This window comes from Aquarana catesbeiana, linkage group LG02, assembly GCF_042186555.1.
Source record: "Aquarana catesbeiana isolate 2022-GZ linkage group LG02, ASM4218655v1, whole genome shotgun sequence".
In the NCBI taxonomy this organism is placed as follows: Eukaryota; Metazoa; Chordata; class Amphibia; order Anura; family Ranidae; genus Aquarana; species Aquarana catesbeiana.
This window is the reverse complement of record NC_133325.1, coordinates 172,457,744-172,472,862: the sequence shown is the minus strand read 5'-3', so window position 1 is coordinate 172,472,862 and position 15,119 is coordinate 172,457,744. Positions and strand designations below refer to the sequence as shown.

Here is a 15,119-nt window from a genome sequence, read left to right as displayed (position 1 = left end):
TCCATTCATTTTCTTCAAATATATCCAGAAACCTAAAAGAGATATACACATGTATATAATAAAAGTACATACATATGTAGTATTCAAAATAAATATAGTAATTTGTCTGAACAAATGAACATATATATCCACACGCTCAAACAAATAAATAAAGATCTAAATCCACATTTAAGCCATACGGAACAATAGTGTTTAAAAAATGTATCCAGTATACCTCCCTTTTTCTCAAAATCATCTCTTGATTTGCTCCTTTCCTATTTTTCTTAATTCCTTCCAGGACCATATATTTTAATTGTGATACACTGTGTCCAAATTCTAGAAAATGTCTAGCAAATGGTAACTGTGTTAGTTTATCTCTTATGGAATACTTATGTCTTGCTATACTGTCTTTCACTTTTTGTGTAGTTTCCCCAATATAAACCAATCCGCATGGACACTTTATAGCATATATCACGTATGAAGATTGACATGTGTAAAATCCACGTATAGGGATATTGAAGCCCCTATGTGGATGTGTGAAATATTTACCCTTAATCATAGAATTGCATTGTATGCATGACAAACAAGGGTATGAGCCCAGATTTTTTGGTCCCAGAAAGGTTAATTTAGATGTTGTTGATGAAAATTGATCCGATTTTATTAATCGGTCACGTATCGTTCTACCTTTTTTGTAGGAGGGCATGGGTGGATTCCAAAATTCTTGTACCATAGGATAACTAGTTCTCAAAAGATTCCAATGTTTTTTAATTATTTTAGAAATGTTATCAGAAAAAGGATGGTATTGCATAATAAAGGGCATTCTTTTTGTTTCCTTTCTAGGGGTCTTAGTGATATTTATATTAGACCGCTCTTTTTCAACTAAGGCTTGAGGATACCGTCTGTTAATTAGTTTGACCTCCATTTTATCGAGTCTCTGACCACGGTACAGCGGGTCACTGACAATCCGATGTACCCTCATCATCTGACTCTTTGGAATAGACAAGAAAACGTTAGGAGGATGAAAACTATTAAAATGTAGCAATTGGTTGCGATCTGTGGATTTCACATATAAATCACTAATGATTTGCATATTTCTCAGTTTCAGTGTGGTATCTAGAAAAGAAATTTCAGTCATGCCAATTTCAATGTTAAATTTGAGGCCAGGTACTAAATAATTTATCAAACAAACAAACAAAAAAAAACAATATATATATATATATATATATATATATATATATATATATATATATATATATATACACAGTGGGGACGGAAAATATTCAGACCCCCTTACATTTTTCACTCTTTGTTATATTGCAGCCATTTGCTAAAATCATTTACGTTCATTTTTTTTCCTCATTAATGTACACACAGCACCCCATATTGACAGAGAAACCCAGAATTGTTGACATTTTTGCAAGTATATTAAAAAAGAAAAACTGAAATATCACATGGTCCTAAGTATTCAGACCCTTTGCTGTGACACTCATATTTAACTCAGGTGCTGTCCATTTCTTCTGATCATCCTTGAGATGGTTCTACACCTTCATTTGAGTCCAGCTGTGTTTGATCATACTGATTGGACTTGATTAGGAAAGCCACCCACCTGTCTATATAAGACCTTACAGCTCACAGTGCATGTCAGAGCAAATGAGAATCATGAGGTCAAAGGTACTGCCTGAAGAGCTCAGAGACAGAATTGTGGCAAGGCACAGATCTGGCCAAGGTTACAAAAATTTCTGCTGCACTTAAGGTTCCTAAGAGCACAGTGGCTCCATAATCCTTAAATGGAAGACGATTGGGATGATCAAAACCCTTCCTAGAGCTGGCTGTCCAGCCAAACTGAGCTATCGGGGGAGAAGAGCCTTGGTGAGAGAGGTAAAAAAGAACCGAAAGATCACTGTGGCTGAGCTCCAGAGATGCAGTTGGGAGATGGGAGAAAGTTGCAGAAAGTCAACCAACACTGAAGTCCTCCACCAGTCGGGGCTTTATGGCAGAGTGGCCCGATGGAAGCCTCTTATCAGTGCAAGACACATGAAAGCCCGCATGGAGTTTGCTAAAAAAATGCCTGAAGGACTCCAGATTGGAGAGAAATAAGATTCTTTGGTCTGATGAGACCAGGATTTAACTTTTTGGCCTTAATTCTAAGTGGTATGTGTGGAGAAAACCAGGCACTGCTCATCACCTGTCCAATACAGTCCCAACAGTGAAGCATGGTGGTGGCAGCATCATGCTGTGGGGGTGTTTTTCAGCTGCAGGGACAGGACAACTGGTTGCAATCAAGGGAAAGATGAATGCGGCCAAGTACAGGGATATCCTGGACGAAAACCTTCTCCAGAGTGCTCAGGACCTCAGACTGGGCCGAAGGTTTACCTTCCAACAAGACAATGAGCCTAAGCACACAGCTAAAATAAGGAAGGAGTGGCTTCACAACAACTCCGTGACTGTTCTTGAATGGCCCAGCCACAGCCCTGACTTAAACCCAATTGAGCATCTCTGGAGAGACCTAAAAACGGCTGTCCACCAACGTTTACCATCCAACCTGACAGAACTGGAGAGGATCTGCAAGGAGGAATGGCAGAGGATCCCCAAATCCAGGTGTGAAAAACTTGCATCTTTCCCAAAAAGACTCATGGCTGTATTAGTTCAAAAGGGTGCTTCTACTAAATACTGAGCAAAGGGTCTGAATACTTAGGACCATGTGATATTTCAGTTTTTCTTTTTTAATAAATCTGCAAAAATGTCAACAATTCTGTGTTTTTCTGTCAATATGGGGTGCTGTGTGTACATTAATGAGGAAAAAAATGAACTTAAATGATTTTAGCAAATGGCTGCAATATAACAAAGAGTGAAAAATTTAAGGGGGTCTGAATACTTTCCGTCCCCACTGTGTGTGTGTGCGTGTATATATGTATATATATATATATATATATATATATATATATATATATATATATATATATATATATATATATATATATATATATATATATATATATATAATTTTTTTTTTTTAAGTAATTAAGTATACATTTACATAACGACTTTCCTTTAATATCAGGTTTCCCTATAGGGATATAATCTATATTTATATTTTATGCATTAAAAATCTCAATCACACATGCTCTGTGAAATAATTCAGTATCAGGAATAGAATATTTGCTGGACTAATTTAATATGGATGCCACCAGCAATTTTTTCAAAGAAAGCCAATATAAATATAAATCTGTCCTTTGGGAGTTATCACTCTTTTTTTTCTCATGCTTCTGCCTCTGGAAAAGACCGCCCATAAAATAGCCTTCCCAACTTATCACTGTCTCAGTTTAATTGTGCCTTTCAGGTTAAGCTTTTACAGTTTTCATATATATATATCAATTCAATGCAAAGCAGTGCTAGCCATTCATAATCCATTCCTTTAGAAACAAATCATGATGGACAATTAGCTGCATAGCACAGCATGCTCTGGTCAGACTACAGTTTGCAATCAATATTTGGGTTGGCTAAAAACTTCACCAGGACAGGAGGCCATAGAGTGACTACAATACAGTGTATCGTTATGACACTGCAATAGCTGAATTTAAGTGTAGACATTTGTTTCTTTGGCTACAAATGTGATGTCATCATTTGGTGATAATTAATTAATATTTTTTTAAAGTCTTTCTGGTTGTGCTGTCTGATCTTAACTTTGTGCAAAGAAACATATATTGTTCCTAATGTTATGCTTTTGTTACTACATTTTTATATTGTTGCTTTCACCCAAAAGTCAGTAAGTCGGTGTGAATGATATGTTTCTACTGTGAATCCTGGGCAGATACAAAATGAATCATTCAAGAAATGCAATTATACCACATATGCCATACACTTATGAATATCAGTGACATTCATTTCTGGCTTCTAAAAATTGTCTTGTTCTGAGTTTGAGACAGAAGTTTTAACATCCCAGACATAGCATGTTTAAAATTGGGATATAACACCTACATCTACATTTTCTATATCACCAATAAGTCGATATAGATATTTGTATACTTAGATTAATCCGTTCCATCAGTTTTGTCAACGATTGCAAATGCTGTCAATTATTTTATCCCCTCCCCAGGGTCCATAGGCTGAAATACACTAAACATTGTCATGGCTTTTTGGCAACTTTTTCTACAAGTACTCAGCTTCAGGTAGTACATGTTCTATGGTCTGTTACTGATTTGATACACAATTTAAAGTCTTCCAAACATCAGGGGAACCTGGAAATTGAAAGTAGGATATAGAAATCATTTTTAAATGGAACAGTCCTGCTTGCACTAATATCAACCAATTACTCTACTACCTGAAGCTAGGCAAACATTTTGTAGAAAAATGATTTGAGCCAGTAGGCAGTGTACTCCAAGAGACTAGAAGATCCTCAGTCACAAGTTCAATAAAGTTTATGTGGATGTGCTGAGTTTTTCTTCATCGAGAAACAAGGTCTTTTTAACTTATTCCAATTTATATTAAGCCTTATTCTTACCTAATACTCCATTCCAACCTGATCACAGTTTTAAACCTATGATGAACATTTGAAAATTCTGCACTTTATTGTCAAAACTATGTGGGCACCCCTCCCAAATATTGAGTTCAGGCATTTCCGGTGAAAGGTACCATAAATGCTACAGCATACAAAGACTATTTAGACAATTATGTCCTTCCAACTTTATGGCAACACAATTCTTTATAGCTATTATAATGAGATAAAATTATATTTGGTCTTAGCCTATTTTGTGTGTTTATTAGTGTATTACTATGTCAATCCTTTACACTTTAAGACCATAAATTACTGGAGATTAACAAGTGGATGTTGCAAAAGGTGAGAGCCCTGTTTCTCCCATGAGTTGGGACAATATATTGGTGATATTGCACCAGTGGTGGCTGTTTTTTTGGGGGGGGGGGGCAGGTCAGCCAGTGGCACTCCCCCCTCATGCTTGGTCATCCAGCTCCGTGCATACCCCATCTAGGTTCCGGGTGGGCAGCGATCCTATGAGTGGCGGGCAGGCAGTGGGTGGGCATCTCCTCCTCCTCTGAATCATGGCAGCTTCACGCCTGTCCTTTTAGCCAATTGGGTGATGGGTCTCAGAACCTGCTTCCTAATTGGCCAGAAGGAGGATCAGTGGGAGAATAGAGAATATTCATTCGCTATTGTCACACAACTGGGTGGGCTCAGAGCGCAGTGCTCTGTGCCCCGAGCCCACCCTTTTTTGAAGCCTATTAGAGCCTCTGACTCTAATCACATGCTTCAAAACCGACCCCATTGGAATCCATGTGCCGGCGCCCTACATGTAGATTAGGGGGCCGGACATATGGATAAGGGGGGTGTCGCCCATGCGCCCCTAAAAGACAGGCCGCCACTGTATAGCACTATCATAAGGAAAGCAGAAATATCTTCTATCTTTAGCAAATTCCATTCCATTCTCTCCACATGAACTTGGCATTACATATCCTAAAGTTCCTTCTGAAGACATTATAGAAAGAAGCCTTTTTATTCTTCATTCATTCCACATGTGTTACTTTCAATTTTAACTCAGTGGGATCTGTTAGGGTGAGGACAACAATGCTTATACTTTTATACCTGTGTCAGGAGAGGACCCTTGAGGGACATGCTTGTGTATTCTGGGTGTGGGGCAAGATCACTGGTTACTTTTTCCAAGCTCATCCAGTCAAAGAAATTGGAGTAGAAATGTGAACAACTGTGTGGTACACAGTAACAAAATAAAGGCATGCAAATTAAGTAGTATAATATATTGAATAATCACTTTTAAAGTGTTTCTTTAGAAATGTTACAAGAATAACTAATGGATTTTACTTGCATTTTCAGGTGCTTTGTTTAGAGGGCCACATGACAAAAACATTAGGATACCTGGACTTGGGGGCAACAGGAATGGTAAAGAATGGACCATATGGCACAACCAAGCCTCACTCACTCCATCCACCCAGGGTTTTCCACAGTGATCCATTCAAACCAGCAAAAACTCCAATGCAATCTCCCATCACTCCCTGGGAGTGGAGCAAGAATCAAACACTGCTCACTGGTGGTATTGGTCAAAGAGTTAAAGGCAAACCTTCCTTGAAAACTGGTAGAACCAAGAAAATCTTTGGATGGGGAGATTTCTATTTTAACATCAAAACCGTCAAGTTCAGTCTACTGGTGACCGGGAAGATTGTTGATCACATAAATGGGACGTTCAGTGTCTATTTTCGGCATAACTCCTCTAGCCTTGGAAATGTGTCTGTCAGTATTGTTCCACCTACAAAAGTGGTAGAATTTGACCTTCTACAGCAATCTACCTTGGATACCAGAGAAACAAAGACATTTAACTGTAGGGTGGAATATGAAAACACCAACAAAGCCTTGAAGAACAAACCCTGCCTCTATGATCCAGCCAAAAACTGCTATATGGAACATACCCAAAGTCATGCCGCATGGCTTTGTGCTAAACCATTCAAGGTCATTTGCATCTTTATCTCCTTCTACAGTATTGACTACAAGCTGGTCCAGAAAGTGTGTCCAGATTACAATTTTCAAAATGAACACCCCTACTTTGGTTGATGGACACACTAACAGGGAGGTCAGAAAACAGGTTTATGTAAGAAGGTGAGGTTTAAATGCTTTAGGTTTGAGGTTTTTTTGTGTATCGTAGGGCAACCATATTCATGGTATTAATAAGAATGGGTCATTTCGGATTGTACCCATATTAAAATGTTTTATTCATCACAAAACAAGAGTGACATAACAACAGATGCATGACTCTGCCCCTGATATTTTTAGGACTAACTGACCTATCAAGTAACTATCTGGAACATCAAGCTCATCTTATATCATCAGCTATGAATTTTAACTACTCAAGTGCTCTGTTTTTGAAAATCACCTCAGTATTACAAAAAAAACTGCTGCCAATCATTTTTTTTTCTTTATTGGTAGTGAGTTTCAATGAAACATTATTTCTTCAAGTAGTATCAAAAGGACCCTACAAAAAAAAGAAATGCAACACAATAAAAAAAAAAAAAACTGTTATATACTCATCACGAATGTATTTAGGTTTAATATTTATTTTTATAACATGTAGATCAATTTTGATGAGTTATGTCAAAGTATACATTTGGATGACAGTTAACAGGTGCTCAAGGATAAACAAAATTGGATTATTATGTACATGATAAATGGACAACAATGTTCCCATGGGAGGCATATTTCATAAAAGGCTGCCTGTGTCTCTTCTAGAGTTTTTATTATTATAAATATGTCTTATCTCTTACTGAGCTTGTCTTATTTTTGCAATTCATCACTAAGATAAATTAGTACTAATACTGTAAAATAATTTGGCATTAGGTGTCCCACAGAAACATATGTCCACTAAATACAATAAAGTAGTGCAAAATATTTTTAATGCCAAATTAAACTGGAAAATGCATAGGCAGAACATTTAGAAACACAATTTCCTTAACTCTTATGCTGCGTACACACGATCGGATTTTCCGACAACAAAACTGTGGATTTTTGTTCGAAGGCTGTTGGTTTAAACTTGTCTTGCATACACACAGTCACAAAAATGTTGGCCAAAAATTCCGAACGTGAGAACGCGGTGACGTACAACACATACGACGAGCCGAGAAAAAGGAAGTTCAATAGCCAGTGCGGCTCCTTCTGCTTGATTCTGAGCATGCATGAACTTTTGTGCAACTGACTTGTGTACACACGATCGGACTTTCCGACAAGTTTTGTTGGCGGAAAATTTGAGAACCTGCTATCAAACATTTGTTGGCAGAAATTCCAACAGCAAATGTTCGATGGAGCATACACACGGTCGGACTTTCCGATAACAAGCTCACATCGAACATTTCCCATCAGAAAATCTGACAGTGTGTACGCAGCATAATAGTGCTTCAAAACAGTGCTTAAAGGGCTTGTATACATTTGGTTCACTTGTGAAAAATAACACCATGTGGCCACCAACATGACTGATGGTAAAGCTGCCTCCATTCTTTGGTCAGAGCTACCAACAGGTCCCAGATTAGTAGACTGAAGCAAAATGGCTTGCTTTTCCACCTTGCTGCAACCCTCCTTTTGAAACCCAGTGAATGGTAATCGGTTTCTGAAAACAGGCTGCGTCATGCCAGAAAAAGTCATATAATTCCTAGTGGTTGCATCTACTCGGAACTGCTTGGAACTACATAGATTTTCTGGCACTATGCAACTTGTTTTTAATTGCCTATCACTGGGTTTAGAGACCTGTTGTGTTTAAAAGCTAAAACAACTGCTTGGAGCAGAGCAGGGTGGAGCTGGGGTGGGGCAGAAGAGCAAAAAAATGTCATCCATGAATAGATTATATAGCAAGTACACTGAAGGTGGAAAACTTCTTTAATGTTGTGCACAAGTGTACTCAATATGCAACAGCTACTTGTAATTTTATGGTATACAATATTTTTGTTAATATTAAATTAAGGTGAGTATGACAATGCAGAGGTCAATTATCAGCCGAGAAAGGTACATTTAGGTTATCTCTGTAGATTGTGGGCCAACGTATGGGCTACTGGTGACTTTAAACTCCAGCAGCTATAGCTTTGAATACCTAATGAATACGACAAATAATGCAGTCACATGACTAGAGTGTTTATTTGGTTTTTATATGACTTTTTGTAGTCCCCAAAGTATATAGGCATTCTGAATGAATATCCATTCCATGCATATCCATTCAGTTTAGCCATGTCGGTGGGGGAGAAGCAATGGGTGGCCTATGTATGACCAGCTTATAGATATATCTCATAATGATTTTCAAAGCCATATTAAACAAATGAGGACTTACTAGTTTCTCTTGTCAGCATTTTGTATGGCACCATATGAAGATAGTAATGCCACTTGTTACACAAATAAAACGTGTACCTGTAACAGAGTAACACTTATTTCCAACAATGTATACTCTATATGTTTCCAAAGTGGTTTTCTTTATCAAAACATGCTCTCTTATAATTAGTAGTGATTTCTATTTACTAATCCTGTTATACACATTTTTTATTATTTAATTTTGCCAGTCACAAAAACTGTGAGGAATGTACTAATATTCTGTTTTACTCAGGCAGATCTTACAACTAGTGCTCATATCCCATTATAACATTGTTGCAATTATTCAATAAAAAGGATTTTATTCTTATCCCTTAAGAATATCTGTCCATGTTTGGCCAGCTTTTTTATTCACCTCCCAGCATAAAACTTTGGTGTTTCAAAACCTGGTGCATATGTATCATTTTCAAGCTTTTGCAGAGAAAAGCTCTCCAACCTGAATATTAAAAAGGCAACTGCACCGTTATTTTAAAAATGATATTGTAATGAGCCCAGCACACTTATTATATCAGTTTATATCTTATACCTCTTTTCCATATAAACTTAGATTTTGCCATGGTCTGTCTATTTTAATATTGTTGCTAAAATCAACTAAAATGGTGGCAGCTTACATCATGACCATTCAAGCTCCTGGGGGGGGGGGGTGAGTACACAGGAAGTACTATCCTGTGCTCTACAATTATCAGTGTACAATGCACCTGGGAAACGTAGCCAATTGGCATAACAAGGAAGGACAAACAGAGAAGAATTCAATTGGTTAAAACTTAAACATTAACAAAATCCTGCTTGCTTGCTATTTATTATCAGCTTCATCCAAGTGTGTAAAGCCAGAGATGGGTGTAATATTCTTCTGTTTAGTGCTGCTAAGGTAGAATAGTAAGCGTGTAAATGCTAGTACATTTTCTTAGCACGTCTCTCAATTGGCTTACAGCTGAGATGTATGAACAGTGGAGCGGTGTTAAATGTTTGGGTTTGTAGAATACAGAAGCATACTTCCTGTGTATTTATCCCTCCACAGAAGCCTGGATCATCAGTTAGTGATGATGCAAGCGGCCACCATTTTGAATTACCAACAGAGTTAAGCAAGGCCGACCATAAATAAATCTTAGATTATATGAAAAAATGTATGTGTGCTATGTTCATTACAATGTTGATTTTGAAAAAAAAAGGTGCCTGGGCACACCCTAATCATCCTGTGCTGCGCAGATTCCCCCTGCTGCTTTGCTGCAGAGAAAGAGACTGGGGAATCTCTGCCCTCAGTTCCTTTCTCTCTCAAAAGTGAGACATCAGAGGTCTAGACCCCTGATATTTCACCAAAGCCCCCCCCCCCATGGGGCTCCTAAAAAATTGTAAAAAAAAAATATATATCAAAAGTTTTTATTAAAAATAAATTGTAAAAAGTTATTTAAAAAAATGCAATTGTAAAAATAAAAAAATAATAAAAATAAACTACTGACACCAATCTCTGCCCTACTGACACCATCCACTGCTCTACTGACACTGTCCATTGCCCTACTGCTATATATATATATATATATATATATATATATATATATATATATATATATATATATATACACACATGCAAAATTGATGTACTTTTTTCCCCGCAAATAGAGCTCTATTTTGGTGGTATTTGATCACCTCTGCGGTTTTTATTTTTTGCGCTATAAACAAAAAAAGAGCGACAATTTTGAAAAAAAAAAAAAACAATATTTTTTACTTTTTGCGATAATAAATGTCCCCACAAAAAAATACAGATTTCTTCATCAGTTTAGGCCAATATGTATTCTTCTACATATTTTTTGGTCAAAAAAAAAAAAATCACAATAAGCGTAAATTGATTGGTTTGCGCAAAAGTTATAGTGTCTACAAAATAGGGGATAGATTTATGGCATTTCTATTTATTTATTTTTTGCTAGTAATGGTGGCGATCTGCAATTTTTTGCGTGATGATAACATTGCGGCAGACAGATCGGACACTTTTGACACTTTTTTGGGACCATTGACATTCATACAGCGATCAGTGCTATAAAAATGCACTGATTACTGTGTAACTGTCACTGGCAGGGAAGTCGTTAACACTAGGGAGCAATCAAGGGGTTAAATGTGTTCCTTCGTGTGTGTTTCTAACTGTGGGGGGATGGGACTGACTGGAGCAGGAGACAGATTGCTGTTCCTAATTACTAGGAACAGCAGATCTGTCTCTCCTCTCCTGTCAGAACAGGGATTTGTGTGTTTACACGCACAAATCCCCATTCTGGCTCTCGTGCCCGCGACTGCAGGTGGCCGGTGGACATCGCGACCACCAGCCACATGCATCGGATCCCCACCATGCAGCGAGTGTGCGTGCCTGCTATGGCTCTTAAAGGAGCTGATGTACCAGTACGGCGATTAGCAGGGAATGAGCCGACCTACCACCCTATAATGACAGTGGCTGGTCGGCAAGTGGTTAACTGTAGCAGAAGAAAAATAAGGTCTCTTGTCCAGTCAGACAGGACTGTGCTATGTGGTAGAGCTTGTAAATCTCAGGATTGAATTGACAGAAATACACATTTTTTGGCAAGTAAAACAGATCTAATGTGTGTATTTCACTTGTATATTCAACAGTTTGTCTGGAGTTCAGCTTTTAGGGTTCCGCACAGGCATTCTTTAGTTACTGTGTGTTAATTACAACTGAAACAGAACAAGCAGCTAGTTTAAGTTAGTTTAACATAGGGTCAGGCTTTATGATATGTTTTACGGTTAAGGTTGGGTTTCATCTTAAAACATGAAGGCACCTAAAGGTATTTGCACATACCAGCAGCAGCCTCCAATACCCTGCTTATAATCCCAAACCATTCTGACATGCAGGGCTTCAGTACTTCATGATATTGCCAAAGCTTACTCACCACTCCACGTCTCCAGCACATTCCTATTGGCTAGAAAGGCTGACCATCACAGTGGGGAGCGAATAGGTAAGTGCAGGGGGTGGGTGGTGATAGAAAACCTCTAAAACCAACCATGAGTATCAGACCTTTGTCTGTCAGAAAGGCCTGTGATTTGGCTGTAAAGTAGAGTATGGTATTAGAGACTGATATAAGTATGTGCAGCCCATCTGCACTCTATATCTGCAGCACGTGACCTGACAAAGGCTCATTAAAGTGGAACGAAACCCGTAAATGTAACTGTTTCCCAAGACAGTAACATTCAAGGCATGCGCTAAATGATAACGTGATTGTGCTCCCAACCAAACTGTCATGCTTACAAATGGTTGGTTTTATACGTGAGTATCATGGCAACTGCAGATTAAATAGAGGCTACGATGGCAGCTTCCTTGGCTGTAAAAGAAGAGAGTTTAGTTCCACATTAAGTGTTAAGGCATAGATAAGAGTTAAAAGTTAGATGTGTAATTCTCTCTGAATATCTTTAGGCATGCAGACATCATAAAGAAAACAACCTTTAGCACTACTTAGCCTTCTTTCTGCAATGTGCAGCTCATACTATCTCATCTAGTGCAATGCCTCCACCGCATTTCTCAAATGATTTCCCAGTGTCATTCTACCACTTACTATCTCCACAGGGCCCCATGGCCACACTCCCTGTGATCTTCTAGACTAAGCTAAGGTGTATCAGCATGTATCCTTATTTCAAAGTGAGTGTTTCTGAGAGTGGTGTACTAAATTCTCACCCAGCAACATTCACATTGGAAAGAATGGTACCAATTTCCTCAGTATATGAGCAAGGCAGAGGGTGTGCATACATACGTCAAATGCCACCCATCACCATATCCACAAAGCATATACAGTATAATCCTCCCTCTAAGTCACTTGGGGAAACCTTGAATTTAGGGAGCCGCTACACACAGTATTGTCCATAGAAAAAGCCGGCACCCGGGAAAATCAGCATAACCGGATAACCTCTATTAAAAAATGGTAAAATACAGGGAAGAAGAAAGCCAACATGTTTCGGACGCTAGGCCTTAATCAGCCATAATTAGGTTCTGGCTTTTTCTATGTACTATACAGTGTTGAAGATGTTCAGAAACAGTTTAACCTGGGCAACTGGTACTTTGGATAACAGTGGAGGTTGTAGCGCTGCTTCACCTGTTCTACCACACACAGTATTGCTTTGTTGTTTGTGCCGCTGTACTACTTCGATATTCTGGCACTGCAAGAGTAAATAAGAGGATTTACCTCAAGCTTGTAAAGTCAATTTATCAAAGTTGTTTTTAAGATACGAAGATATGAAGGGGGCAAACAAATGCATTTTATGAGCTGGGGGGTAGTTACAGAGGGACATAAATACTGCATTTAATTAGTGTATATAACAGAATTGGACCCTAATGCCCCGTACACACGGTCGGACTTTGTTCGGATATTCCGACAACAAAATCCTAGGATTTTTTCCGACGGATGTTGGCTCAAACTTGTCTTGCATACACACGGTCACACAAAGTTGTCGGAAAATCCGATCGTTTTAAACGCGGTGACGTAAAACATGTACGTCGGGACTATAAACGGGGCAGTGGCCAATAGCTTTCATCTCTTTATTTATTCTGAGCATGCGTGGCACTTTGTCCGTCGGATTTGTGTACACACCATCGGAATTTCCGACAACGGATTTTTGTCGGAAAATTTTATCTCCTGCTCTCCAACTTTGTGTGTCGGAAAATCCGATGGAAAATGTCCGATGGAGCCCACACACGGTCGGAATTTCCAACAACATGCTCCGATCGGACATTTTCCATCGGAAAATCCGACCGTGTGTACGGGGCATTAGTGTTGCAGGGGTTAAAAATGTAAGCAGAACTTTCGTTTTTTGGAAAAAAAAATCTATCTTACAAATCCAGAGGCCGGCTGTATTAAAAATAAAAAAGAGCAGCTTTTGGTGCAATACTCACCTTCAATCCAGAGCTGTCTCCAGCAGCAATACCTAAACACCACTAGATGTCTTTAGTCTTCCAGGTGGAATGACGGCCAGTATCATTCAACCCACTTCCTACCTGCACAGGCTGCAACAGTCCCACCCCCAGGGCTGATGTCATCACGCAGCCTTGACTGCACTGGATAATGCACACATGTTATGACATGAGCGATGTTCAGTGCAGAACTGACCACCAAAGCTGTAGGATCAGAAGAGGAGGGACCCATGATGTCATTGCACTGGCTAGAAGACCTTTTGAAAAAGTATGTAGGGGAAAATTTACATTATAAAGACATGTAAGGGATCTGCTAGATTTACACTTGTTCTCAGTGCTAAGAGACGCTCATGACACCACCAGCACCAAGCTGTCAGTGCCAAAAACTTATCTTATTACTTTAGAAAAGCCTCAAGCACATACTGTACATGCACAATGGGCAATAGAGTTAATACATTTATTTCACAGTAAATATATTTAAAGTTTATTTTGAAAGAGGAGACCAGCATAGCTAATGTTTTTTTTTATAAGCAGATCTGGAAACCGATTGCAATAGTGTAGGGAGAAGTTAAAACCTCTGTCAGTTTTTTGCTGTCTGTGTCCTGTTGGGGGGGATTTGCCCGCACTTCCTGATGCAACTTTAGGACAAACTTTAAGGTTACTTTCACACTGAGGCACTTTACAGGAGTTTAACCCCTAAAAATAGGGCTTTCACACTGGAGTGGTGCGCTTGTGTGATGTTAAAAAAAAGTCCTGCAAGCAGCATCTTTGGGGCGCTTTAGGAGCGCTCCTAAAGCGTCCCTGTCCATTGAAATCAATGGGCAGCGCTGCCGAAGCGCCTGCACAGCGCTCGGGCAGCGGCGCTACACGGGCGATATTAACCTCTTCATCGCCCACTGGCGGGGGTTAAAAGCACCCTGCTAGTGGCTGAAAAGCGTTGCTAAAACGACGGTAAAAGCCCCCACCACCTCAGTGTAAAAGTGCCCAAAGTGTTACTAAACCCAGAACCTGCATTCTCTGTATCTGGTCTCCTACTGTACACAGAACATGGAAATGCAATAGTTTTAGTAAATATAAACTGCTAAATACCTTTTCCCATCAGCAGTATAAAGCAATCTTATGACTTTTCTCAGTGTCTGGTTAAAGCTTATAGGAGGAGTTTTCATTCTACTCTGATTGTCCTATGAGGCTGCAGGACCCCTGACCCTCTCACATGCACTCTCCCAAGAATTAAAAAAGCTCTCTAGCAATACACAGCAACCTGAGCATGTGCAGCTTGTCCTCAATGGTCTGTTCTATCAGGGGATAGATTGGGGACAGTGGAAGAAGGGGAGGATCAGATAGGACAGAATCAAATTGCCTTTTTACACACTGCCC

At 39.0% G+C, this 15,119-nt stretch overlaps 1 protein-coding gene across 1 annotated transcript in view; it reads left to right on the top strand.

The window, feature by feature from the left end:
* Positions 1-10,425, top strand: part of NXPH4 (neurexophilin 4) — a 361,618-nt gene extending 351,193 nt beyond the window's left edge. Inside the window, exon 2 of the mRNA XM_073613826.1 lies at positions 5,822-10,425. Within this exon, the coding sequence (XP_073469927.1) occupies positions 5,822-6,553 (732 nt within the window). The 3' untranslated portion in view covers positions 6,554-10,425. The remainder of the gene's footprint in view (positions 1-5,821) is intronic.
* The last annotated feature ends 4,694 nt before the right edge of the window (positions 10,426-15,119 follow it).